This window comes from Thamnophis sirtalis, unplaced genomic scaffold (assembly GCF_051295495.1).
Source record: "Thamnophis sirtalis isolate CommonGarterSnake01/CBP01778 unplaced genomic scaffold, rThaSir2_p1.2 scaffold_1, whole genome shotgun sequence".
Classification (NCBI taxonomy): domain Eukaryota; kingdom Metazoa; phylum Chordata; class Lepidosauria; order Squamata; family Natricidae; genus Thamnophis; species Thamnophis sirtalis.
The window spans coordinates 97,904,989-97,929,750 of NW_028261381.1; the positions used below are offsets into that span (position 1 = coordinate 97,904,989).

At 38.5% G+C, this 24,762-nt stretch overlaps 1 protein-coding gene across 3 annotated transcripts in view; it reads right to left on the minus strand.

Moving 5' to 3' along the window:
• Positions 1-278: 278 nt before the first annotated feature.
• The window catches only part of PAMR1 (peptidase domain containing associated with muscle regeneration 1), an 86,837-nt gene continuing 62,353 nt past the window's right edge, over positions 279-24,762 (minus strand). The window contains exons 7-12 of one of the 3 annotated variants that reach the window (XM_087719764.1): positions 18,198-18,368; positions 16,347-16,559; positions 13,795-13,861; positions 5,699-5,931; positions 3,104-3,396; positions 279-1,280 (exon numbers count right to left, since the gene is read on the minus strand). In XM_087719764.1, coding sequence (XP_087575890.1) covers positions 744-1,280; positions 3,104-3,396; positions 5,699-5,931; positions 13,795-13,861; positions 16,347-16,559; positions 18,198-18,368 — 1,514 coding nt within the window. In that variant the 3' untranslated portion in view covers positions 279-743. Of the gene's footprint in view, positions 1,281-3,103; positions 3,397-5,698; positions 5,932-13,794; positions 13,862-16,346; positions 16,560-18,197; positions 18,399-24,762 lie in introns of all 3 variants that reach the window. The other 2 variants (XM_087719761.1, XM_087719767.1) reach the window with 2 other exon arrangements.

Here is a 24,762-nt window from a genome sequence, read left to right on the forward strand (position 1 = left end):
AACATAGAAAATCAGAAGACATAGCTTGCATTCTACATGTACTGTATATTGAATGCATTTTCCTAAACATAAAATGTATCCATATTCAGACATTCTATGATGGAAATATAAATATGTCTTGACAGTTAAATCAGTGAGAGAAAAAAGATCCCTGGACAAAGGAAATATGAAAAGTGCTAAATTATACCATGTATAAATGTATTAGTATTCTATATTTTCTAATTCCAACAAGTTTTTTTTAATGAACATAATGGACAGGAAATAGATTGAGATGGATCAACAATCGAATTTTGGTGTGCAGGTTTAAGAGAACCTTTGTTTATTTGAATGTGTACAGTATTTTAGGATGGAAAAATACAATATAAAATATACCTAAACAAACTAATGTAGCGCATAATAAATTCATCCAGCTTTGGAACAATCTCTTGCCATTCTCTTGTGGTTCTCAGACTTGTGCAAATACCTTCCAATCTTTTTATTCAGATAAGTGTTAAAACAGATGGCATACAGTTACTTTGGCCCATCATACTTTGTTCCCACCGGAAGAAAGGGGAAATCTGAAACATGATAATCCATTTGTCATATTCAGAGCTTCTGGTAAAATCATCTAGTCTCGCTGAATAGCAAGACTCTGGCAAATTTCTGAGGGCCCTGCTCTAGCTTCAGTGGATGAGAAACCTGAAGTATCAGAGAGAGGAATCAATACAGCTATCTTTTCAGAAAACAGTTCTGAGCTAAACATTTCATTTCATGTTCTTCTCAATCCAGTCTTTGAAAGGAATTGCTCGGGTGTAGCCAGAGTAAAGTTCTAGGCTGCATGTCTTGTCATAGCCCCAGCTCACTAAACCCATGAGATGCCAAATTAACTCAGATGATGATTTTCCTGGCAAAGGTATTGCAGCAATCCCGCCAGTCTCGGAAGGACAGATGTTAGAAGCTGCTGTGTGATGCTGCATGGCACAAAACATACTGTCAGTGACACTGATTTGGATTCCATGTTCCTCATATTGTTGCTCACAGAGAAGGGAGTCCACTATCTGAACAGACCCGCTACGAATTGTATCGTTCTTGTAGTTTGAGTCAGTAACATCAGTCAGGATCTTCCAACCAGTGATGACTATTTGCAAATCATCTGTAAGATGATCGATATCTCGTGTGGATGCCAGGCAGATGGGTTGGACATGGCTGCTGATTCTGGCTTTGTCCAAGAGCTTAATGATAGCTATGTCAGAATCAAGCAATATAGGGTCGTAATTTGGATGAACTATGATGGCTGAAATCTAGGAGAAATCCAGAACAGCAATATAAGAATCCACCTGTTACATATATTTTATCCTATTCATTTTAATATTGTATATGAAACCCCAAATCATCTCTAGCAGTCACAGTTATAACAGTGGCTCCAAACCATGGATATCTTGGAATATAGCTATGCTAGATGGAAATTGCAACAGTTGGGTTCCCAAGGCAATTGGAAATTCTCAGAAGGAGGAAGGTACCTTGAGTAATATCTAACCGTAGATTGCAAAGTTAAATCAATACAAAAGGACTACAAAGATGACAATACTAAGTGTAGAAAAAGGAAAATTATTTTCATGGAAATATGCAGCATCTATTGCTCAGGTAAAGGTGGTAAAGCATTTTTAAAGTCCCAGAATGAAATAACTGTAAGAAGTGGCTGAAGTAGTTATTTCCCTAATTTACTGAATTCTATATGCAAATTCTATATTATAGTCAGTCTCAATAAAAATAGTTTCAGCCATTTTATCGAGTTGATTTCCTAGTTTACTTATTGAGGTTGATGACAACAATAGAACCAAGGTGCGATGGAGCTTATTGGTCTGTTTCTTTAAAATGTAATTAATCCACTAGAGCAGTGATGGTTAACCTTTTCAGGACCGAGTGCCAAAACTGGTGTGTGTGTGCGCATGCCAGACCATTGGAACCTGGTACACATGTGTGTGGTGGCCAGCTGCTCTTCCGGGTTCTGTTGTGCGCATGTGCACCAGCCAGCTGGCCGGCATGCATGTGCGTGCCAGAGAGCAACTGGCCAGTGCGCATACCCATTGAGAGGGCTCTGCGTGCCACCTCTGCCATGTGCAGTGATGTGATGGCAACATCACGGCAGTAGAGCCTTCGAAGCATTTTTAAAAATCCAGTAATACAGGAAAAAAGTTAATGAAGAATCAACGGTAAAGGTAAAGAATATCATCTATCTATATATCTATCATATATATATAATATCTATCTATCATTTAGTTAGCAATTTTTTTTTAATCCTACTACTGGTGTGTATGTATATATGTATATCCAGATAGCTATTATCTAGGTATCATCTTTCCTTATTACTACAAACAATTGGCTACAGATACTCTAGTAGTGGGATTCAAATAATTTAACAACCGGTTCTTTCCTAATGATTTCTTCCAACAATCAGTTCACCAAACTGCTCAGAAATTTAACAACTGGTTCTCCTCCCCCCCAAAAAGATGGTGAAAATCTGGGTGGATCTTATACACTGAATACAACATTTTTGCCCTCTTGCCCCCTTTGCAAAAATGGACGTGCAGAGGATTTGGGAGGCTTGCAAAGTGCTCCTGGGGATTAGGAAGGGCAAAAACGAGCAAAAAAAAGGGACAATTTTTGCTCCTTTTTGCCCCCCCCCTCCCCAGAGCACTCTACAAGCCTCCCAAAGCCTCTGCATGCCCCCCTTTTTTTGCAAAAAACCAGCCCATTTTTGCAAAAAAACGTTTTTTGCTCAGGTTTGCCCCGCCCCAGCCCCAGGAACCCTCTAGAAATCTCCTCAAGCTCAGCATGCCCTCCCCCTTTTTGCAAAAAAACAAGGCGCACAGAGGGTTTGGGAGGCCTGCCGAGTGCAAAAACGTTTTTTTAAAATTTACCACTTCAAAATCTTGGTGCATTTTATATTCCGGTGCATTTTATAATCCGAAAAATACCTTATCACCTGACTTGAAAGGGAACATATGTACTGTGTTTAATTTCAGGGAAATAGACATATCAATGGAGCTTAGTTTTTGTTTTATTCACTATGATGTCCTAAAGGCCCTAGCACTCATTTACTCATCCCAAACACTTAACTCACCCGTAGATTCTGTATGATCTTCTCATCTCTATCTTCATCTCTGTAGAACTTGCCAAGAACAACTCTGATGTCTGCTGTTTTGAGAACAGTGACCTTCCCCAGATTGGTGACACAGTGTGCAGCCACAACAACTGTGCGTTCATTCAACAAAGCTCCGCTACAAATCAGTATCCAAGTCCCTTTTCTGTGATTGGGAAACTTCACCCCATTAGGTCTCCGATAGATGGCTGCTTGCCATGGCCATCTGGTTGTGGATGATTTGTGAAGTATAGTGTTTTCTGTCTTTCCGCAGACTGCCAAAAGGAAAGGAAGAAAGAAACATGATATTTTAAATTAATAAAACAAAGTATGTAAAATCAATTGAATTAAATAATTAATTAAACTACCTGAGCCCAAGGCAAATTTTATCTTGCAATAAAAGTACATTATGTAAAATAAATCTGTTGGCTTTCTAAATACTCTCTACTTCTACCCATCCACCCTCCTTTCCAGATTTCTTTCTTTCTTTGGCAAACTGTATTATATTCTTAGAGCAGGGGTGTCAAACTCGATTTCATTGAGGGCTGCATCAGGATTGTATTTAACCTTGGGACGCCAGGGGTGCCAGGGTGGGTGTGGCCAGGGTAGGCATGGCTATCTTGACATCACTTGTGTCGGGGGCGCCTGTGGTGGCGCCAGGGAAAACAGGCTCCTGAGCTCTGTTTTCAGCTGCTACAGCTTCCTGCAATCCTCTGCCAGTAAAAACAGAATCACCGCAGAGGCACTGCGGGCTGGTCCTTTGCTGTTTCCAAGATGGCCCTGCGGGCCAGTTCTAACCACCCTGCAGGCCGCATCTGGCCCCTTGAGTTTGACACCCCTGTTTAAGACTAATGAAATATTTAGGACTTCCCAAAGCAGATTTTACATAGTAAGCCTTGTTCTAAAAGATGACAAACCTTCTTGATTGTTTAGACAGAAAAGTGGAATAGAAGCCTAACAATAAACAAAACAAAATAGCCTTAGCTTTGCTGAATATCACTGGAAGTTGTCACACCAACCAACAGAAAATACTATTCTGTATACTCTGTGTGTTGTCAAGCCTCTTAACACTAAGTAATAGAATCTTTTCCATTCTCATAGACAGTTTATTTGCACAATGTTGTATAGACCAGATGTGGGTTGCTGCCTGTTCAGCCTGAATCAGGTGAACCAATAGTAGTGAGGCAGTGGGAGGCTCCACCCACCAACCTGGACGCTTCTGCGCATGGGCAGAAGTGTTATGAGCGCACACAGGACCACACCTGAACCAGTAGTAACAAAATTGGCAACCCACCAAGTACAGACCAATATAAATGAATACCTATACAATAAACACATACTGTATATCCAAAGGCAAGAGAGTAATAAAGTTGTTGAGAAATAGGCATAATTTGCCTTTAACATTAATCTAGACAATATTTTAAAATCCCTTGATTTCCGTGCAAAAGGCAAGCAGAAAGGTAAACTTCTCTATTTTAAAATCAGTAAAGATTTAAAATGTTTAATCTTTTGAATTGGGCTCAATTTTATATTTGCACATTAACCTTTATTTTGATCAATGGGTATTTTCTAGTATTTCCTTTGGTTTGTCACAAGTGGCACTCACTGCTAATGAAACATTCCCACATTCATTAAAAAGAGCCCTCAAATCTTTCCAAGTGCTGGAAATTTGCAAAAATAAGCAGACAATCCCCATTTATCAACCGCCTCCCTTTCAAGGTGGATTTCTTCTGAGGACAAAAAACTGACATTTTGTGGACATGGCTGAGCTCTTCTCTTCATCTGTTCCTAAGACAATGGAGATGAACTAAAACAGATTCTCTCTTTCTAACACATTTTGAAACTATACATTTCAAGAAACTTAGCAGGAAGTGACGTTCCTATATATTTCACCTCAGGATAAGGTCTGCTTTGGCCTAATTTCCAACCAATCTTCTCCAATGCCAACGACCTTTCTTTTTTTCACAGGAACAAGCTTCCTTTTTTTATTTGCTTCTAAAATAGGTTGGATTGGCAGAAAAGGCTTGTTAACTGAGGGGAAAGCAAATCCCACTGAGAGCGCTGAATGGGTCTTGCTCTGTCTCACAATTGGTTGAAGCATTTTCAATGTCTATTCCTCTCAAATGTGAGCTTGGTTGCTATTAATACATCCTTTCAGATAAAGATCTTTGAGAGGTTATTTTCCTCTAGCTGAAGATCTTTGAAGGATATCCTTATGTTCTGAGTTGCATAAGTGACAAACACTGAATAGAATTAATAGGAGCAACTCCCCGCTTCCCTCACACTTGTAAAGAAGCAGCTTGTATTCGCTTGTGTGCATATTTGAATAATAGTTCTATTTGCTGGCCTACAAGTGGCATTCATGTTCTTCATTTAAGAACGTCTAACCACCGGTTGGTCGCAAACAGAAATCCTCAATAACTATTGTTTAGCAACACCTCATCACAGACAACTGTACATGAATTCCCTAAGCCTGAAAAATCTGTTCCTCAAGGAATTTTAATTTATACAGCAATATTATTACTTATGGCATGGCAGTGTTGTCCAATGTTGTATGCCTGATAGCCACATTCTTACTTGGAATGCATGAAGGGGCCCTCCCACTCCATTTTCCTGTTTTCAGGCAGGTTCTTCGGCTGCTTCCCAAACGATGGTAAAAATGAGAAATACAGTCATACTGCAGCTGCGTGTGAAGATGGTGGAAGCCTGGAGGCAATTCTCCAAATGGGAGTGAAGGCTTCTTAGTTGGATATGCCTCCAACTTCTGTTTGTTAAATGTAGATGAATAGAGTTGATGCAAGGGAGTCTCCCTGTTTTGTTGGCAGAGAACATGGAATTATAATCAAGAAGCCAAAACCATTTATTTATTTATTTATTTATTTATTTATTTATTTATTTATTTATTTATTTATTCATGCATACATACATACATACATACATACATATCTTTAGCTTTTAAAGATTTGAAGTACAGTTTGGAATAAAGCATTATTATGAATATGCTAATACCGTATTTATCGGCGTATAACACGCAGTTTTAAAACTAAAATTGCAAGCTTAAACCCTGCCTGCGTGTTATACGCCGATACTGCGTGTTATACGCCGGGTCCCTGCCACTGTTCCCTCTAAGGTGCGCGGCCACGCGGCCGCGCACATGGCAAGAAACCCCCGGTTTCAGCGGCAGCTCTCAGCCTGGCGGCAGCGTCACACAAACTGTGGAAGGAGCGGGAGGAGGGGGGAACCAAAGAGAGCTTTTACCGAGTCTGCACCCCACAGCCAGGACCGTCCTTGCGCCCCTCAAGCCGCGTTTCTTCCCGCAAAGCCCTTCGGGCAACCCGAGAGTTCCGCTTGACGCCAGAAGGGCTTTGCAGGAAGAAACGCCGCGTTTCTTCCCGCAAAGCCCTTCGGGCAACCCGAGAGTTCCGCTTGACGCCAGAAGGGCTTTGCAGGAAGAAACGCCGCGTTTCTTCCCGCAAAGCCCTTCGGGCAACCCGAGAGTTCCGCTTGACGCCAGAAGGGCTTTGCAGGAAGAAATGCGGCGTTTCTTCCTGCAAAGCCCTTCTGGCGTCAAGCGGAACTCTCGGGTTGCCCGAAGGGCTTTGCGGGAAGAAACGCGGCTTGAGGGGCGCAAGGACGGTCCTGGCTGTGGGGCGCAGACGCAGACCCGGTAAAAGCCTCTCTTTGGTTCCCCCCTCCTCCTCCTCCTCCTCCTCCCCCTCCTCCCCCTTTCTGGAGCCCCTTCCTCAAAGATTTGGTACCAAAGCAATGGCGGTGAGGAAGTTGTGTCTTTTGGATTTTGCACTGTTGTCTTTTCAATGGTTCTCAGACTGGTTGAACCTTTAGCAGCTGGGGTGATATTCTTTACTGTTAAGGTTACAATTGGATGTGTTGGACAAATCTTAAAAGATGAAACTTTTATTAAAACGTTTGACTTAACTAAAAACGTCTTCCTTTTTCTTCTTCTTCTTAAATATGATTTATTTATTTATTTTTACTTCAGAAGTTTGATGACCGTTGTACAAACTAATCCAACCTAAATGTAGAGGAGGAGAAGAAGGGGGGGGGATTTAAAAAGAGCAGAGGAAAAAGAAAAGAAAGCATGAAGAAAACATAAAGAAAGGGATGGGAGGGAGGGAAGGAAGGAAGGCACTTTATGTTGAAACAGAAAATATTATATAAGGAAGAAAATGGAAATAACTTAGGAAGGAAGGAAGGAAGGAAGGAAGGAAGGAAGGAAGGAAGGAAGGAAGGAAGGAAGGAAGGAAGGAAGGAAGGAATTGCACTTAATATTGAAGGAAAAGAGAATGAAGGAAAAAGTATTGGAAGGATTGAAAGAAGGAAGGAGGAACAAAGAATTACACTTAATATTGAAATGGAAAAGAAAATATAATGAATGAAAGAAGTAGTATAGGAAGGGAAGGAAGGAAGGAAGGAAGAAAGAAAGAAACAAAGACTGTTGAAACAGAAAAGATAATATAAGGAAGAAAATGGAGGTGTTTTTTCATTTCATATTTGCCTTTTAAGAGGAGTTAATGTTATAATTCATGTTCTAATGTTATAAATTTTAATCCAACATTAAGTTCCAAGCTTCCAAGTCATTTATTTTTAATGAAAAAAATTTTTACTCAAATTTTTGTGTTAAAATGGGGGGTGCGTGTTATACACCGGTGCGTGTTATACGCCGATAAATACGGTATTTATAATTACAATCCAGTGAAACTTTGCAGCCCATGGAGCCATTCAAGACATTCTAGACTCTTAGTAAAATTCAGAATTCTCTTTTCCAAATATGATTAAGAGGCAAGGCTTAACAATAGAATGTTTAAGCAGGCAATCCAAATTCAGTGTGTTGTCTTTCCAGTTAGCATTGTTGAGAAGATGTGTCTGATGTCTTGGAATTTCATTAGTAAAAGTATACTTAATGTACTTATATAATATTTCTATGTACTTAGATCTATATACCAATAATATGATTTGCTATACTTTCCAGGCTGACATTAGAGATATTAGATTGTTTTCCAAAGTGTGACCTCCTTTTGCAAAAAATTCATTAAAAAAGCAGTGAAGCACTTACCAAGCAATTGTTAATATCAGCAAAGTAAACTAAGGAGAGAATGAATCTACCATCTATTCCACTATGGGACACACACACACACACACACACACACACACACACACACACACACACAGGGAGAGGGGATGGGGGGATAGGGGGAGGGGAGGGGGGGGGGAGAGATCTGAAATTTTTCCACAACACAAATTGAATCAATTCTTGTATGGGGGTTGAAGGAAGATTTTTCTACACATGTAACTCTCCTCTGCCCATATTTTTAATATGTGACAATCTAACCTAATTGAATCTAAAAAAATTACAGTGCTAAGAATTTTAGAATGAGAGATAATGTAATGTGTAACTCTTGCGTTATGATTATATAATACCATACTATAGTATATCTACTTTTCATGTAATAACTGTTCAAATATGTGTTAATTTAGGGAAGTGCTAGTTTTGTTGACCAGTACAAGGGTCCCAGTGGTGGGATATGACCAGTACGCCCCAGTACCCAGCATACCGGTGCCTGCTGGGAGCACCAGGTACCATTCTGGTACAGTATTGAGCCGAGGTGGCGCAGTGGTTAGAGTGCAGTACTGCAGGCCACTTCAGCTGACTGCTATCTGCAGTTCAGCGGTTCAAATCTCACCGGCTCAAGGTTGACTCAGCCTGCCATCCTTCCGAGGTGGGTGAAATGAGGACCCAGACTGTGGGGGCGATATGCTGACTCTGTAAACCGCTTAGAGGGCTGAAAGCCCTATGAAGCGGTATATAAGTCTAACTGCTATTGCTAACTGCTATTGCTAGTGTTCCAGAGGGCCCACCCTCCTTACCTGTATTTGATCAATCAGGGCTTATGTGCATGGAGCGTACGGCACCTGGGCGATGCTCCACCGAGCAGCTGAAGCGTCACGGAGCATCGCGGGCAGTAAGTACGCATACATGCGCTGTGTGGATGCTATGTGGGTGCATGTGGTGGACGCCCGGCCCTGTTGCACTGTACCGGTTGCACCGGGATCCGGAACCCACCACTGAAAGGTTCCCAACATTCCCCCCCCTTCCCGGTCTTTGGACGGCACCTGTCTGTGGCATGCCAGCAAATAAGCGAATCCCCATCCATGGGATGCAGGCAGCACACAAAGCCATGTCCTCCCCAGTCCACAGAAAAACCTCTCTCCATGAAACTGGTCCCTCTGCCCAAAAGGCTGGGGACTGCTGGTCTAGTATGTTCATGCTGCTTTTGACTAGAGATTTATTTATATTTTGATTCTAATATCAAAAGTAAAATGTCCCTCAAATCAACATTGGCTCATATGCCCATTTTGTGGATTTACAGATTCTTCTCAGCAACAATGTGCAAGCAGCAATAATAGACATCTTAGTTTAGCCTGCAACCTGATCCTTCATCCAAGTACTCATGAAGACCTGATATAGAAGGAGTAGCAACACATGGAGGGAGAGTTAAAAGAGGGATCAGCCTACAGTTCCTACATAGCCACAAGTGAACTAAGTCTGACCTCTCTTGAATTACATTGACCCATATCTAGCCCCAAACAGGTGTTAATCATTTGCTGAGAAGATTCTTGCATATGGATGGATCCGGGGGGGCGGAGTCTGTTGCCGAGGAGGGCTCAACCGAGCTCCTCTCAGAGATCTGGTCTGTATATCTAAATAAGATCATAGATATCACCCCTTTTTGGCTAAGAAAGGGGCAGGGAGTAGCTCTGTGTGCTAGGGTCTATTCGTAATTCACAGCCTTTCTCTTTTTTTTTGGCTGTGGACAGAGATTAGATCCAGCGTGAGCGGAGCTTTTATCTCCAGCCAGTTCTTCTCAGCTGTTTTTTTTTGCAGCCCCAGACAGGCGAGCCCCCCCCCAGGACAAAGCAAAGTTGTTTGAAGCTAGGGTCCCACCCCTGTGAGATTTATGCTTTTATTACTATCTTAAACACCAGCACCATTTGTCTTAGAGGCTTCTTTGTTTAAACGGACTTCAAAATGGCGATTTCTCCCCGTTGGTGACTGATAGGGGATGTACTTAGCCGGTTTTACCTTCCTGCAGACCGCTCCTTAACAAAATAAATTTTTTTTGGGGGGGGGGGAAACAGAGGGGAGCGAAAGCGCTGTTTATTTGTTTATTTATAATGGCACCCAGGTCAAAATCGAAGCGTCTCTCTACAAATGTGCCTAAAGAATCTAAAGAATCTATACTGGAATCGCAGCCCTTGTCTCCTACGCCCTCTACTGGAGAATTTTTAACACAGGAATTTTTCTTTCAAATGCTTAATGATTTTAAACAAGAAATTAAGGAATTTGTATTGGAGCTATATGATGATTTAAAGTCTAAAATTGACCAAATGAAGGCGAATACGTTTGCAGCCGTGTCTGCCCTGTCAGATTATACTGCTGAAATAGAGAATAAATTGGAAAGCTTGGAGGAGGCTAATTTTAATTTGACTACTAATATTCAAATATTACAACAAAAAATTAGAGACACTCAAGAACAACTCATTATGATAAACTTTAATAAGAAGGCATTCGCAATAAGAGTCAGAGGATTCCGCGAAAAGGAGCGAGAGAATCTGAAACAGACTTTTGTTGAAGCCTTCAGCCATGCGGTGGGAAGCCCGGGACTTAACTTTGATTGGCAGATTCGGAAAATCTATCGCCAGAACTCGTTGGTAGCGGAACAGCGACAGCTCCCGAGGGACATAATTATATATTTTTCCACAAAAGAATCCAGAAACGCGATTATGCAAAAGTTTCATAATAATAGTTTGCGAGTTGATGACCAGGACTTGATTGTCTTCAAAGAAATACCTTTCCAGATGTTGAGAGCAAGAAGAGACTATGCTTTTTTAACTAAAGAGCTTAGAAATCAACAGATTCAATATAGATGGGAGGCCCCAGCCGGCATTACGGTCACATTTGAGAATCAAAGACTTCGTCTTAACTCTGTTTCGGAGGCTCGAGATTTCTATTACAAGACTTTGAAGGCGGGACTTCCTGATTCACTTGGAAAAGAGGAGAGACAAGCCAAAGGAGAAGGCAAGCAACAGACCACATGGCTGCAAGATGGAGGGGGTAGCCTTTCCTCCCTCGGAGAAGCAGAAAAGCGGAGATCGAGGATTTAGACATTTTAAAATATTTGCCAAAGTTGTGGACTGAATGGGGGTTTGCGACCTCTCTCCGGTAGAAAAAGCGGAACTTATTGGTGGGGTGATACTGATTGTATATATGTAAAATGAATGCGGAATGATTTATGTTGTTTAAATTCTGTTAGAAAGGATTACTTTAAAACAGAAGGTAAACTGATTCTTGTTGAAAGTATTATTTGAATATGTGGAATGATCCATGCTATTTAATTTTTATTAGAAGGGAAAGCTTGGTGAAATTATTTTGAGTTAGATTTTAAATTAATGTCTGCATAAATTTGATAGTGATAAGTATCAGAGAAGCAAGGGATGAGGGTAAAATGCATGCGGAATGATTTACGTATATTGGTGGGGTGATATTGAATGTATATATGTATATATGTAAAAGGCTGCAAAATGATTTATGCTGTTTAAATTCTGTTAGAAGGGAAAGCTGGACGAGATTATTTTTTAAAACAGAAGGTTAACTGATTCTTGTTGAAAGTATTATTTGAATATGTGGAATGATCCATGCTATTTAATTCTTATTAGAAGGGAAAGTTTGGTGAAATTATTTTGAGCTAGATCTTAAACTAATGTCTGCATAAATTTGATAGTGGTAAATATCAGACAAGCAAGGGATGAGGGTAAAATGCATGCGGAATGATTTACGTTGTTTAAATCCTATTAGAAGGGAAAGCTGGTCGGGATCATCTTAAGATAGAATGTAAACTGATTTTTGTGTAAAGTAATACTTGATCCACGCTGCTTAAATTTTACTAAGAAGGGAAAGTTTGGTTAGATTATTTTGAATTATTGTTTGAAAATAAGGTTAAGAAAGATTATTTACGCTGTTTAAATCCTATTAGAAGGGAAAGTTTGATTATTCTTCTGTAAAGTAATAAGAGGAACGGGAGAGTCTACAGGAGGTCGGGGTAAATAACAAAGAAGTAAGAGACGAGAATAAAATATAGATAGAATGACTTACACTATTTAAGCATAGATAAAGATGGGGGGCTGAGCTTAACACAAAGAGTTCTTTTTCTTTTTTTCCTTTTTCTTTTTTCTTTTCTTTCTTTTTTCTTGTTTTTCTTTCCTTTAATATATTACTTTTATTTTCAATCCATACGAACACAAGATACTTTAGATAGAAGGCAGTGCCAGGTGTGGGCCCTGGGAAGTCGGGAGGATTAGGGATGGGGATTTATGGGGGGTGGGTGGGTGTTAACATAGTCTCAATAAGAACAAGAATGCACTTATATACGGTTGTTTTTTTTTTGTTTTTTTTTCTCTTTTCTTTCTTTATATTTTTTTTCCTTGGTTTATTTTACTTTTTATCAGATTAAACAACACTTGAATAAAGGCATACACCAAGGAGGGAGGTAGAGGGAAAGAAGAGGGAGGAGTAAGGAAGGAGTAAGGGGAATGTAAGGAGGGTGTGTTGGGAGTAAGGGGAGAAGGAAGGTTTGAGGGGAAAGGGAAGTAGGAGGGGAGTGTTAGAGGGAGAAAGGAAAGTTGGAGGGGGTAGATGGGGTGTATGGAGGATGGAAGTGTCAGGTGGGGTTGTGAATTATGAGTTGTGTTTTCTTTTTTATTTTGTTTTATTATTATTATTTTTTCTTATAGCAAATACCCTGTATATAAGTGATTGTAAAATGGAATGTGAAAATGAATAAAATATATTTTAAGAAAAAAAAAAGATTCTTGCATATAGGCATGATTAGCAATAAATCAGTTTAATTACCTGGGCCTGATTTATTTATTTTTTGTGCCTGACACCTGCCTAGGTTACTAGATCAGCAAACATGCTAAATGCTATACTAAACAATTGCTGAGTTTTGGAAGATTTATATTTTGGATAATTCCTAGCAGAGATCTTGTGATCGCATAGACGTCAGCTCCTATCCATGATGCCAAAATTGTGAAATGTGCATAGCGATATCATGATACAAGTTCTGCCATTTGTTGTTTTGTTGCAATTTTCCATTCTAGTATATAAAGTGTCAAATTTCCATATCAATTTCATAACATTTGCCACTTGCAGATGCTTATGTATGATGAATTCATGAATATCTTCTATATAATCACTCCAGCAGCAACAGTTATACAGTACCTATTTTGACAATTCTTATCGCACCTTTCTTTAGATTCCTTAGGAAATCTTTCTTATCTTTTCATCAGTTAGGATTTGGTCGTCTGGGTCTGCAGTCTATTATAAAGTACTGTGACAGACTGTCAGAAATTGTATCACAGATTATATCAGTTAATATATTTGCTTGTGGATGTTTACTTATATAGTAACTGGTAGGTGACCATGCTGGCTTATAAATTTCCACCTAATAGATTTTTTTAAATCAAACTAGCAATTGTTATTTCCAGAATAACTGCTACATTGTGCATTTTTCCCAGATAATGTTTGCACAACCAGGCACAGAGACACAAGAATAAGCAATAATATTTTTCATTAATATAATATATTGCAATCTTACCTTGACTGTACTTGCATAGGGAGTACTTTCTGTCTCACCAAATCAGAAATCTTGGGTTCTCTGCAAGCTAGAAAAAAAATACTACACAATGTTGCATAATCCTTGTTCATGTTTCAAGCTCAAATTTATGGTTCTCTATCACTTCTGGCCCTATTATAAATGAATTAAGATAAAGGACAAACAATTCATTAAACAATAGATACTGCACATTATTTAAAGAATAATTTTTAGTTCTGTTTTTTTAAACCAGGCGAACAAGTCTAAGCTTTAGATGGTTGCATCTCACAAACCACTGACATGATGCAATCCACTGCTTCTCTACTTAAGAGGTTCCACATATGTCAATAGGAACAGCATAATTATACCCTTCTTCTGTATATTTATAGCCTGGCAATAATCACTCATGGATGGTCCATGGATTATAGATGTCCACCATTAGCAGGAAGAATATTAGAGAGATCCAATTATATTTTGGACGAGACATGAGGTCATTAATAGCTCCACAAACTTCATTCCTTTGAAATCAGATATTTACTTTCACTTTTCATGCTTAATAAATGAGTGAAGAAATAGGTAACTGATAAACCATTTTGAAATTAAGAATTAAACACACTATTAATTCATTTTAAAGGCAAAACAAGCCACTATATGGTTGTGAAATATTGGACATTTTATTTATTAGATTTCAGTCTTGTATCTCCTTGAGGAGCTCAACTGATTTAAAATTAATATCAGGAAAAAATACTTGCTCAAAAACAGGAAAGTAATTAATATTTATAAAGAGGCAAAAGGGGAGGTGCAGTGACAAAACAGGTAGAGTAACATGGCTCACACTTTGTTTTCTTGTACTGTGTGTCTTTGTCATTTGGATCCTGGCTGCTGTAGATCTCCCTGAGGATAGTAGTTCTAATATGGTTATGCAAAAGTATAGAAAAAGTAGTGCATATCAGTCCAAAAGTTAAAGCTGACTAATTATTGAGTCCATTTTATGTCATGCTTTTCCATAGCATTTTATTGTTTTCCTCCCTGTTTTCATAGAAATTGTCTGTATTCTTCTTCTACCTCTGGCCTGTTGTAACTTGCAAATCTATGAAAAGGTGAATTATCAATCTGATTCTGTAGATTGTTTCTGACCCAGTTTCTATAAAAAAAGCAATTTTTTTCTCTACTGTCCAGCTTCAGCTGAACAGTTCCTTAAATTAGCTATCCAGTAAGTCCGATGGAAAACAATACAATGAAGAGGCCAATGAGGTATTAGACTCCACTTCTATATAATAGGACAATTTCATGTTTAAAAAAATATGAATGGGCACATCAGAATTTTGAGCACATATTGTGGTGCTTCTTGCAAAATAACTACAAAGTTGCCTTATCTATCCCACAAATTGCTGGCAGGAGAGATAGAGTGCAAAACATGGATTCACCTGTTTCTCATCTGTTGTATTTTCTTTCAGATTTTTGGAAAAAGGTGCTAAAGCACCTTTTCATTTTATTAAAATGAAAAGTGATTGAGCCTTTTCTGCCTAACATTACACCTTTTATTACTATTAGCTCCCTTTTTTTCTTCTGCCTAGCTTCTCCTCCTTAGATAGTTTCCCAATCTGAACTGGTTCTAAACAAGTGTTCCTTAAAACTTTGTATCAGGCAATTGATTGCTACAGAATACCACACTTCCTTATCCATCTGTTTTATCAAAACTCTTTTTTCTGGGCATGGAGGCATATTTATCAGCAGAGCTGCTTGGTGCTTTCAAGGTATTTTGGGAAATAAAGAGGATACTGAAGGACAATACTTTGTATTGTACTATATCACTTTTTCAAAATAAAAAGACAAATGGTGCACAAAGCTTGACAGGAGCCCAGGATGTTTTCTATGGGCACAGTTATTGGAGAACCTAGAACCTGTAGTAGACAATCAGGTATTTTCCAGATAATTGGATTCTAATGTTAATAAGTTCCACTCAACTTAATTTATGATCAGAGATTACAAAGGGGATTGGAAAAAGTATCTGCCTCTATATCAAGTCTTAATACTCCTGGTATTCATACATTAGTTAATAAGCAGGTTATAAAATAAGTGGCAATCTATTTAGACTGCTTCACACATGTAGAATTTGGAGAATGTGTCACTGATGCTTTTAGAAAATGATTGTCGTGGTATCAGTGATACTTATGCAATCAGATTGTATTAGAAGGAATGTGGGTATAGCTGTTCACTGACATCCTATTCATGTTGTAAGATGTTCACAACCAACTCCAGTTAACCACTGGGGGTTTTTTTCCCTTGGCAAACTGAGTTATCAGTATATTTTTATGGTGCAAATTTTAGATCCTGATGTATTCTTGAATAGAGAAGAGATGCAAGAGATTAATTTATTCTGTAACAATGTAGCTTCCATTACATTGCTGTTAATTACAGGAATATGGAAGAAATTAGATGAAGTAGGGATTCTAGTGGGAATCAGCAAAGATTACATCAGTATAATAGGTGCCATAATATATTCATTTAAAAAAGCATTGCAAGTATTAAGTTGAAGTGATGTTATTAATTACCTTTTATACAGATTGGTTGTTTCCCTGACCACTCTCCATTCGGTTTGCAAGTCCTCTTTTCATTACCGCTCAAAGTATAGGTGTTATTGCAAAAGAATGTAATTACAGTTCCAATTTTTGTAAAATGGCCATTAATTAGAGCCGTATCATCCATCAATTTCCTGTACCCATTGAGTGGAGCACCAGGATCAGAGCAGTTTCTCTCTTCCATAACTAGTAAAACAAATGGTTGTTGCTGTTATTATCCAAAGTAGAATGCTTTATTGAACACATTATTCAATCCTTTACTAATAAAAAATGCGATCAACTTTTCTTTTGCCATTAACCTTAAGTTAGGCACTTAACACCACATCAATCAGCCATTAGTTTTGTTGAAATGTCTTTGCATTCACATTACTACAAAGAAGCTACTTTCAACTATAGCGCTTTTTTTTAAGATTACCACATTTTAGAGGCTATTTTTACTTACTTAATTTCTATATTATTCTTCCTCTCAGGCCTATTCAGCAATAGGTGAACTCCAAATCACCAAATCCAACTAATTAAGTCTTTGTTGTAATTTTAATATATAGTTTTAGATTTTTTTTTTTAGTAATAATTTTCAGTACATTTGGATTGTGTGGTGCCTTAAGAAAGCCCACTCTGAAATTGAAGCTGTGAATCCAATATTTACTAGGCCAGTAAATAAAGAGACCTGTGTTCCATTTTGGAAGTGACAATGCTGCCAGAACAAATTTTCTAGGAACAATTTTTCTATTAGTTCAGCCATCAAATTGCAATACAGATAAAGCACTCATTCTATTTAATGCCAATTGACTAATATTTAATTTGAACTGCAATAAGCTGAAGAGAACAACACAAAATCCCCCCACATTTGGCATAGCCAGATCTAAATGTCTCCCTTCTGTTCATCCATAATCCTTCTATGGACCTTTTCAGCAGAATGTTGTCGCCCACCAGCTCCTAGTGGAGCTGGCGGTAGACTTGGATGATGAGGAGGTTGGGGAGGAACTTGGGCCAGTTCTGGAGTCTGGGGAAGGCTCTGATAGATGCTGTGCATCGGATGCAGAGCTGGAGCCAGGGCCGTCTGACATTTCCCAGCCACCAGAGAGGCAGCTGCCTTTGGAGGCTGACATGAGTGATGAGGAAGAACAGCTGGGGCCTGTTCCAGATGCATGTACGTGCAGAGCATAGGAGAGGTGAACAATGGAGGATAAGGAGTCGACTCGGGAAGCAAAGCTCACGTGGACACTAAATGGCCCTTACCTGGCTGGGGAATAAACAGAAGGAAAGGGGAGTGGTTGTCATGGGAGACAACAGTTCATATTTCTGAAGATTTGCTCCTTGTGTTTCATGCCACAAAGACTGCTCGCCAGAACTTATTTTGCAACCTTTCGGCTGCGACCTCACAGCCTTCAAATTAGCAAGGAACTATTAAGGTCCATTACTGCAGTTAACTCTTTGAAGGACTGTTGCCTCGATTTTTTTTGATCCAGAGGAGGTAAATAAAGAAGGGTTTTCCTTAACAAGGAGTCTGTTTCTTGCTTCTGCTAAGGCTGGGTCAGAACACAGAGGTCTGATAGGCTGCCCATGTCTTTCTGCTTCCTGCCAACACAGGCCAACTCAACAGCACATGTCTTTACTGGCCGTAAAACTAAAAGCCAATGCCAGCAAAAGAGAGGATTTTTCCATGCTGTACAATATCAATGTAAGCTTCCTTAAAGTTAAATTTTATGTCAAACAACCAAAGTGTTAATTTTGAAATACATTTTTGCTTTTTATTTTCTTAGCAAGTTCTGGAAATATTTTTTTAAAAAAAATTGCAATAGAAGAAACATAAGGAGTTCTTACCACATTCAGGATGGTGTGCAGACCAGCTCCCGTTTAATTGACAGTGAGCAACTTGGCTGCCCTTTAAGGTATAACCTGTGTTGCATTTGAAGGAAACCTGGGACCCGTATTTAAAGTCATCTCCTTCCACAAAACCATGAGCAGGATTACCTGGAGTCCTACACATCACCACTGACAGTTCAGATATTTCAAAAAAATCCACTTTATTACAAAAACAGGAGTGTTTTAGGATTAGTAAGAATGTTTTTAAAATATTACATTGTAAGAATAATGAGAGAGAAGCAAAACGAAGACAAATAACTAGTACAGACAATTAAAAAGTGTTCCGTAATGCTGTTGTGGTTTTCATATTTTGACAGCTCATTGTAACAGGACTTGACTGAGAACATCAATATACGTAGCAGTATATGCATAGGTGTCTGCAGAGGAAGTGATGGGAAATGATTAAATGTGTATCAGAATGTCATGCTGCAAACCCTGTAACATCTATAGTTACAGTATGGATATATTGTCATGTTTATTACAGCCAGAGAACCTGAACGGCAAAGTGCAGATATAATCAAAAGGTTTGGCATAAAATAAGACTGATTGACAGATAAAATAGGTTTATATTTCATAAAAGATTTCAAAAACTCAACATTATTAATGTACTAATAAAGAATTTGTTTTATGTACTTTTTAATAGTTATTAGATTTTTTTACCCAACCTTTATTACTTTGTATGTAACTCAAAGGGATGAATACAACTTAGAGCTGTTCATTTAGTGACTGTTTGAAGTTACAATGGCATTGAAAAAAGTGACTTATGGCCGTTTTTCACATGCCTCTTGCAGCATCCTCATGGTCATGTGGTCAAACGTCGCAACTGGTACATCTTTATGATGGTTGCAGTGTCCCAGGATCATGTGATCATCTTTTGTCACCTTCTGACAAGCAAAGCCAATGGGGGATTCACTTAACAACCATGTCCCTAACTTAACAACTGCAGCCATTCGCTTAACAATGGCGACAAAGTGGTAAAATGGGATAAAACCCACTCAACAAATGCTTTACTTAGCAATAGAAATTTTGGGCTCAATTGTGGTTGTAAATCAAGGACTACCTGTATACATATTTGTATTAGGATGCAAGTACTCATTTGCCTCAATCAGTGTCCATTTCCAATTATGACAGTGATAAAAAGCAACTTTGGGATCGGTGCCTGCATTTATGATCTTTGCAATGTCTCTCAGTCAGGTGTTTACCATTATAGTCAGTTAAGAAGGTGTTACGTTGTCCTGTGTCTGCCCCATTTCCCTCCTCTCAAGTACAGAGGTTTTCCAAATGAGCTATCTCTTCTTGGACTTCTTTATCTCCATAGCACAGTACTTCCCGAAAAAGTGCTAACTAGAATTAACGAATTAAGTTTTGTGTAGTTAGTTGAGTACAACCCTCCAACTTGCAGTTTCCACCTGAAATTGACAAGACTCTAATCAGTTGCAGACTAAAGGGTTTCTTTTGCTTCCCAAATGTGGCAAGTATGCTAGGCATCAATTATCTTCCAAAGGGAAGTGGGTGAATAAAATTTGCTCTTTTAGCCAACTTCTTTGTGAATTAAACTTCAAAGACCTTTACCCAGCTGTTTGGTTTGGTTTACCCAGCTGTTTGGGGTCATATTCTTCTGATGCTGTAAGTATTAGGGACAATTTCTTCTTAAGCCTTTTTCAAGATTATTCCTAGCATGTCTTTCAGCGTTCTTGTTCTTTGGTCTTTGTTCTGCAACTTCTAAATTAAGCATTGATGCACAAATTAATTGAAACTTATGTATAACCCACGGACATTTTCACTTATTTATTCCATACCAAGATTCCCTCAAAGAGGAAGAGAAAGAAATCCAGTTCAGCTAAAGGAAGTAGCAAGAAGCAAAGGAAAAGTGAAATAAAATCCTATGCACAATTGCAGTCTGTCCATATGATTTTTACTTCACTTAGTTGCAACTGCAATCACTAAACTAAGACTACCTGTACAAAAATGTGAGAGTTTGCATCATGATATAGGTTCCCTCAACTTTTCATTACTGAGATTTGTACCAGATGCTTGTGACTATGTGGGTAACCACACTGTTATTTCTACTATAGTTCCCTTTTTCTAGCCACATTTCAATTAAATGCTAGATATCCTAACAGCACCAAAGGTTTTTTAAAATGCTAATTACTTATAACTATTCATTTTAGATTATTATATGATAAGGATCATATCCCTGAGATTAAAAAATACCTTTTGCAGTTAAATGAAGAGTATATTTGGATGATTCAAAAAAAGTGGGGTTTAAGAGATTTAAACACTTCCTTTTGATTGCACAATGTTTGGAATATGAAATAATGAGTGAGAAGGGGATTCAAATCATTCACTCACCGTTCCCTTGTTAAACTAAAATGTCAGTTGACAGAGAACAGAGCAACCACACGCCAGAAATAGTTTTCAGCATTGTACACTTAGCTAAGGCTTTGTACTGTTGCCTTATCAAAACACTGTATAGTAAGTAGAATCTTTGCTATGACATATGGAAGATTATGACATGGAATATAAGTGATTTAATATAAAATTGTGGAGCATATGAATTAACAGAGGAAATGAAGGAAATATAACTTAAATAGGAAGCTGAACAGAATTGAGTAAAGATAATCTGATTATATTGTTAAATTATATGAACAAATGGGTGGAACAAAGTTATTGGACCATTCAGAAATCCACAATAAATGATAATAGTGATTGGCAATTATCTGTTTAGAAAAAGTCTGCTTGTTTCAAGCACATGACTCAATTATAAGTCCATTCACTGTAGTCCCACATGCACACAAACAACGTAAATATAAACCTAGATGTTGGAGGTGACCAGGCTGAGCCTGAGAGAGAGGTCGAATGCATCATCAGTCACGAGTCTCTTCACGCCCACAGGAGATACAAGTCCAGATGAGCTTGAACTCCATTGACTCTTATCTACTGCCAATTTGCTTGGACCATTGGTAGTTAAGATTCTTGTGGATAGCTCTAGCTTGCAATAAATCTTTATATCCATTTGAACTGCCTGGAAGTTCTGATTTCCCTGGTGCTTGACACTAAAAAAAGTTATTATTTTGATCATGATATACGGTAATATTGAAAAAATTGTTTAAGATCAGTTCTGAACTTGTGAAAAGTTCTGAATCTGTGACAAACTATGTTTTAGCAGATGTTCTTTGGGGAAAGTAGACACTGAAGTAAACGAAGTGAAAAAACAGTGATTTTAGAAATAATTACAGTAAGAGAAAATGCAAGTCTTGTACAGAAAAGCATTACAAGATGGATTAAGCTTCTATGGAAGCTGCTTGAGAAACGTGATTTGATTTTACCACAAAGTGCCAGAGGACTAACTGGAAGTATGAGAATGCTTAGAGCAGGGGGTGTCAAATTAAAGGCCTGCAGGGTACTTAGATCTGGTCTGCGGCTGCCCTGGAAACAGTGAAGGACTGGCCCAAAGTGATTCTGCCAGCGAAAACGGGCTCTTGAGCTCCGTTTTCAGCTGCCATGGCCTCCTGCAACCCTCTGCCAGTAAAAACGGAGCACGTTTCACTGCCTGAGCACGCGGCCTTCCTGAGCTCCATTTTAACTGGCAGAGGGTTGCAGGAGTTCAGGACCTCATTTTCGCTGGCAGAAGCACTGCGGGCCACCACAGGTGCCCCCGGCATGAGTGAAGTTGAGTTTGCCACACCTACCCTGGCCATGCTCACCAACCCCCTCCACCCCCACCCCCCAGGTGAACCAGAACCTTGACGCAGCCCTCAATGAAATCGAGTTTGACATCCCTGGCTTAGAGGAATGAAGAAATGAAAGATACTATGAGTGAAAAAGGAATGCATGTAAGAATCAGGTTGCTGCAAAAATAAGGATATGTATAATGTATACAGAGATAAAAAGACAGCTTTCAAATAATGCATTCAAATACAGCAAGGAATGGGTAAGATTTAAAGAGAGGGAAAATACAGAGCAAATGGAATTCCACACAGTAACCAAAATAAAAAATAAAGTAGTGAAATTATCTGGATTAAACTGAAGTGAAAGAATACTGGAGTAAATGTTTTAGCTATTTGTATGGAAATTACAGTGCTATGTCTCAGAACAGAATGAAGCAGAAATTTATATGGCTTTAGGAGTTTGTGTGGATGCATTTTTTTAATCAAAGGGTTGTAATTTCAAGTCAATCTTGACTCCTGGCAATTAGGTGGAAAATTGGCAATACAATTTTCTGGGCATCTTCCAGCAGTAGTTTCCCCTTGCCTATTATCTCAAGCCAAGAGGAAATGCTGTTCAGCAACACCACACTGCTGGCTTCATGTCTAAGGCAGAATTAGAACTCACAGCTATCCAGTTTCTTTGGTCCAGCAGTTCCAACCACTATTTCTTATTAATGTTCAAGAAAAAAATGATGAAGCGAAATGAATACCGCGAGAATGTTTTAAAAATGGTAAAACTATAAGTAGAGATGGGGCAAGTGGAGAAATATTAAAATATGGATTTTTTTGGTTTATTTACAGATTTCCTGTATGAGTTATTTAGTATGTGTGTGAAGTCTGTAGTTGTGCCTGGCATTTGGAAAAATATTATTATTCACTATACAAAGAAAACGATAGCAAGAATTTATATAAAAGCTGCAGGAGGATTACGTATGCCTGTAAATGGCTTTCATAGAACTGTGATCAAAAGGGTACAAGAGAATCAGCAACATTTGGGGAAGGACAGTTCAGCTTTTGGAAGCAAATTAGACTTTTGCTTTTCAGCACATTATTAAGAAATATACAAATCTGAGAAAGAAAAATTAATGTATGTTTGTTGATTTAGATAAAGTGTATGATGAAATGAACAAGTTGGAGTTATAGAGAAATTTGTGGGAATGGAGAGCAGAAAGTTGTTTCTGAATGTGAAAAGAATATAGGATGAAAGTAAATATGCATGAAAATAAAGAAATTGAATACTTAGGAAATGTTTCAACACTGAGCAGTGTTATATGTGTGATGTGCTTTTGTATTTATGGGTAAAATGTACAGAATGGGCCGGCCACTCGGCCGGCCGGCCAGCCAGCCTGCCCGCCCGCCCATCCATCCATCCATCCATCCATCTATCATGTTGGCTGGAAACCCTCTTGTAGCAAACTTTATATGATGCAATAAGGAGTAGGTTATCTGTTAATTAATCTGTCAAGACAAGGTATCTGTAAATTTATCTGTAAAATAATCTGTCAAGACAAGGTAGTTTGTGTCTGACAACTGAACTGGAGTAAGCAATTGAAGGTTATACATACTTTATAAAAAATTACAGAAATTAGATGAATCTGTGTATTTTGGTAAAAGGCTCACTAAAATGAAGAATTTTTAAAGTATGCAAATTCTTGTAGAAGGTTATAGATAGTGTGTTGTCTATTTTGATAAATAGATCCTGAATGTTGAATTATTGTATATCAGTGTGTGCTACTTCTCACTTTGTACTTGAAAGTAAAAGTTGTCTAAGTCAGAAGAAACATAAAAGTTGAATGCAGTTTGAATGTTGTTTGAGAAGTGTGTGTGGTAAAACAAAAATGATTATAGTCAGGAGTCAATAGATGCTTATTAAGGGAGGGTTATATTCAAAAATGAGTAAGTAGTACAAAAGAAGTACTTTGAGATGGTTACAACATATAGTGAGATTGAATGAGGATAGCATCACAAACATATGAAAAAACAGAATGGGTGAAGAGAGGGTAACTGAGAGAGCTGTAGTTAGAATTGATGAGATTTTCAAAAAGAGAGGCTAGAACCGTGATGGCGAACCTTTGGTACGCGAAGTGTTGCCCTGTCAGCTTCACCACGCATGTGCGTGCTCGACAGTTAACTTTGGCCTTCTTTTAAGGCAATTTTTCACCCTCCGGTGGCTTCCTTGACTTTATGGCCACAATTAAGAAAACACTACAATCTCAATAGCTTATGGCCAAAACAAATTCCTCACATGCTATCTATTGGCTTTGTCAGCTCATATGGCTTTAAAAAAAACCCTCACAAATATAATGTTTGTATCAGTGACATAAACTACTTATGCCTTTAATTTTTGCTGCACACTACATTCCTTCCATTGAAGCAGCTGGAGGCGTCATTCACATATGGTTTGTGTCAAGTAGTGAAGATTGCTGTGGTTGAAAAATTGGGACAGAAATAAAAAGAACATCTGCAAAGAAAAACCTCTTATCTTTTCAATTCATTTAATTTCAACCGAGCTATCTCTTCAGTGAAAGAACTATACCCCAATCCAATCCAGAGATAGTTATCTCCAATTATATTAAACTGAAATCAATAAAACTTTTATACCGCCTGTAATGAACTCATCCTATTGATTTGAGCGGTATTAAAGCATGGCTGGTGTTCTCTAATAGTTTACTGTCAAGAAGACATGAAGCATTTTAGAGCTTACCAAATGCAAGCCTTCACTAATGAGACCCCATACGCCTTCCCCAATGGAATCTAATCCCCCAAAATCCCTTGTGACATAATAAGGACATAAGATGCTTCCAGACTTCTTA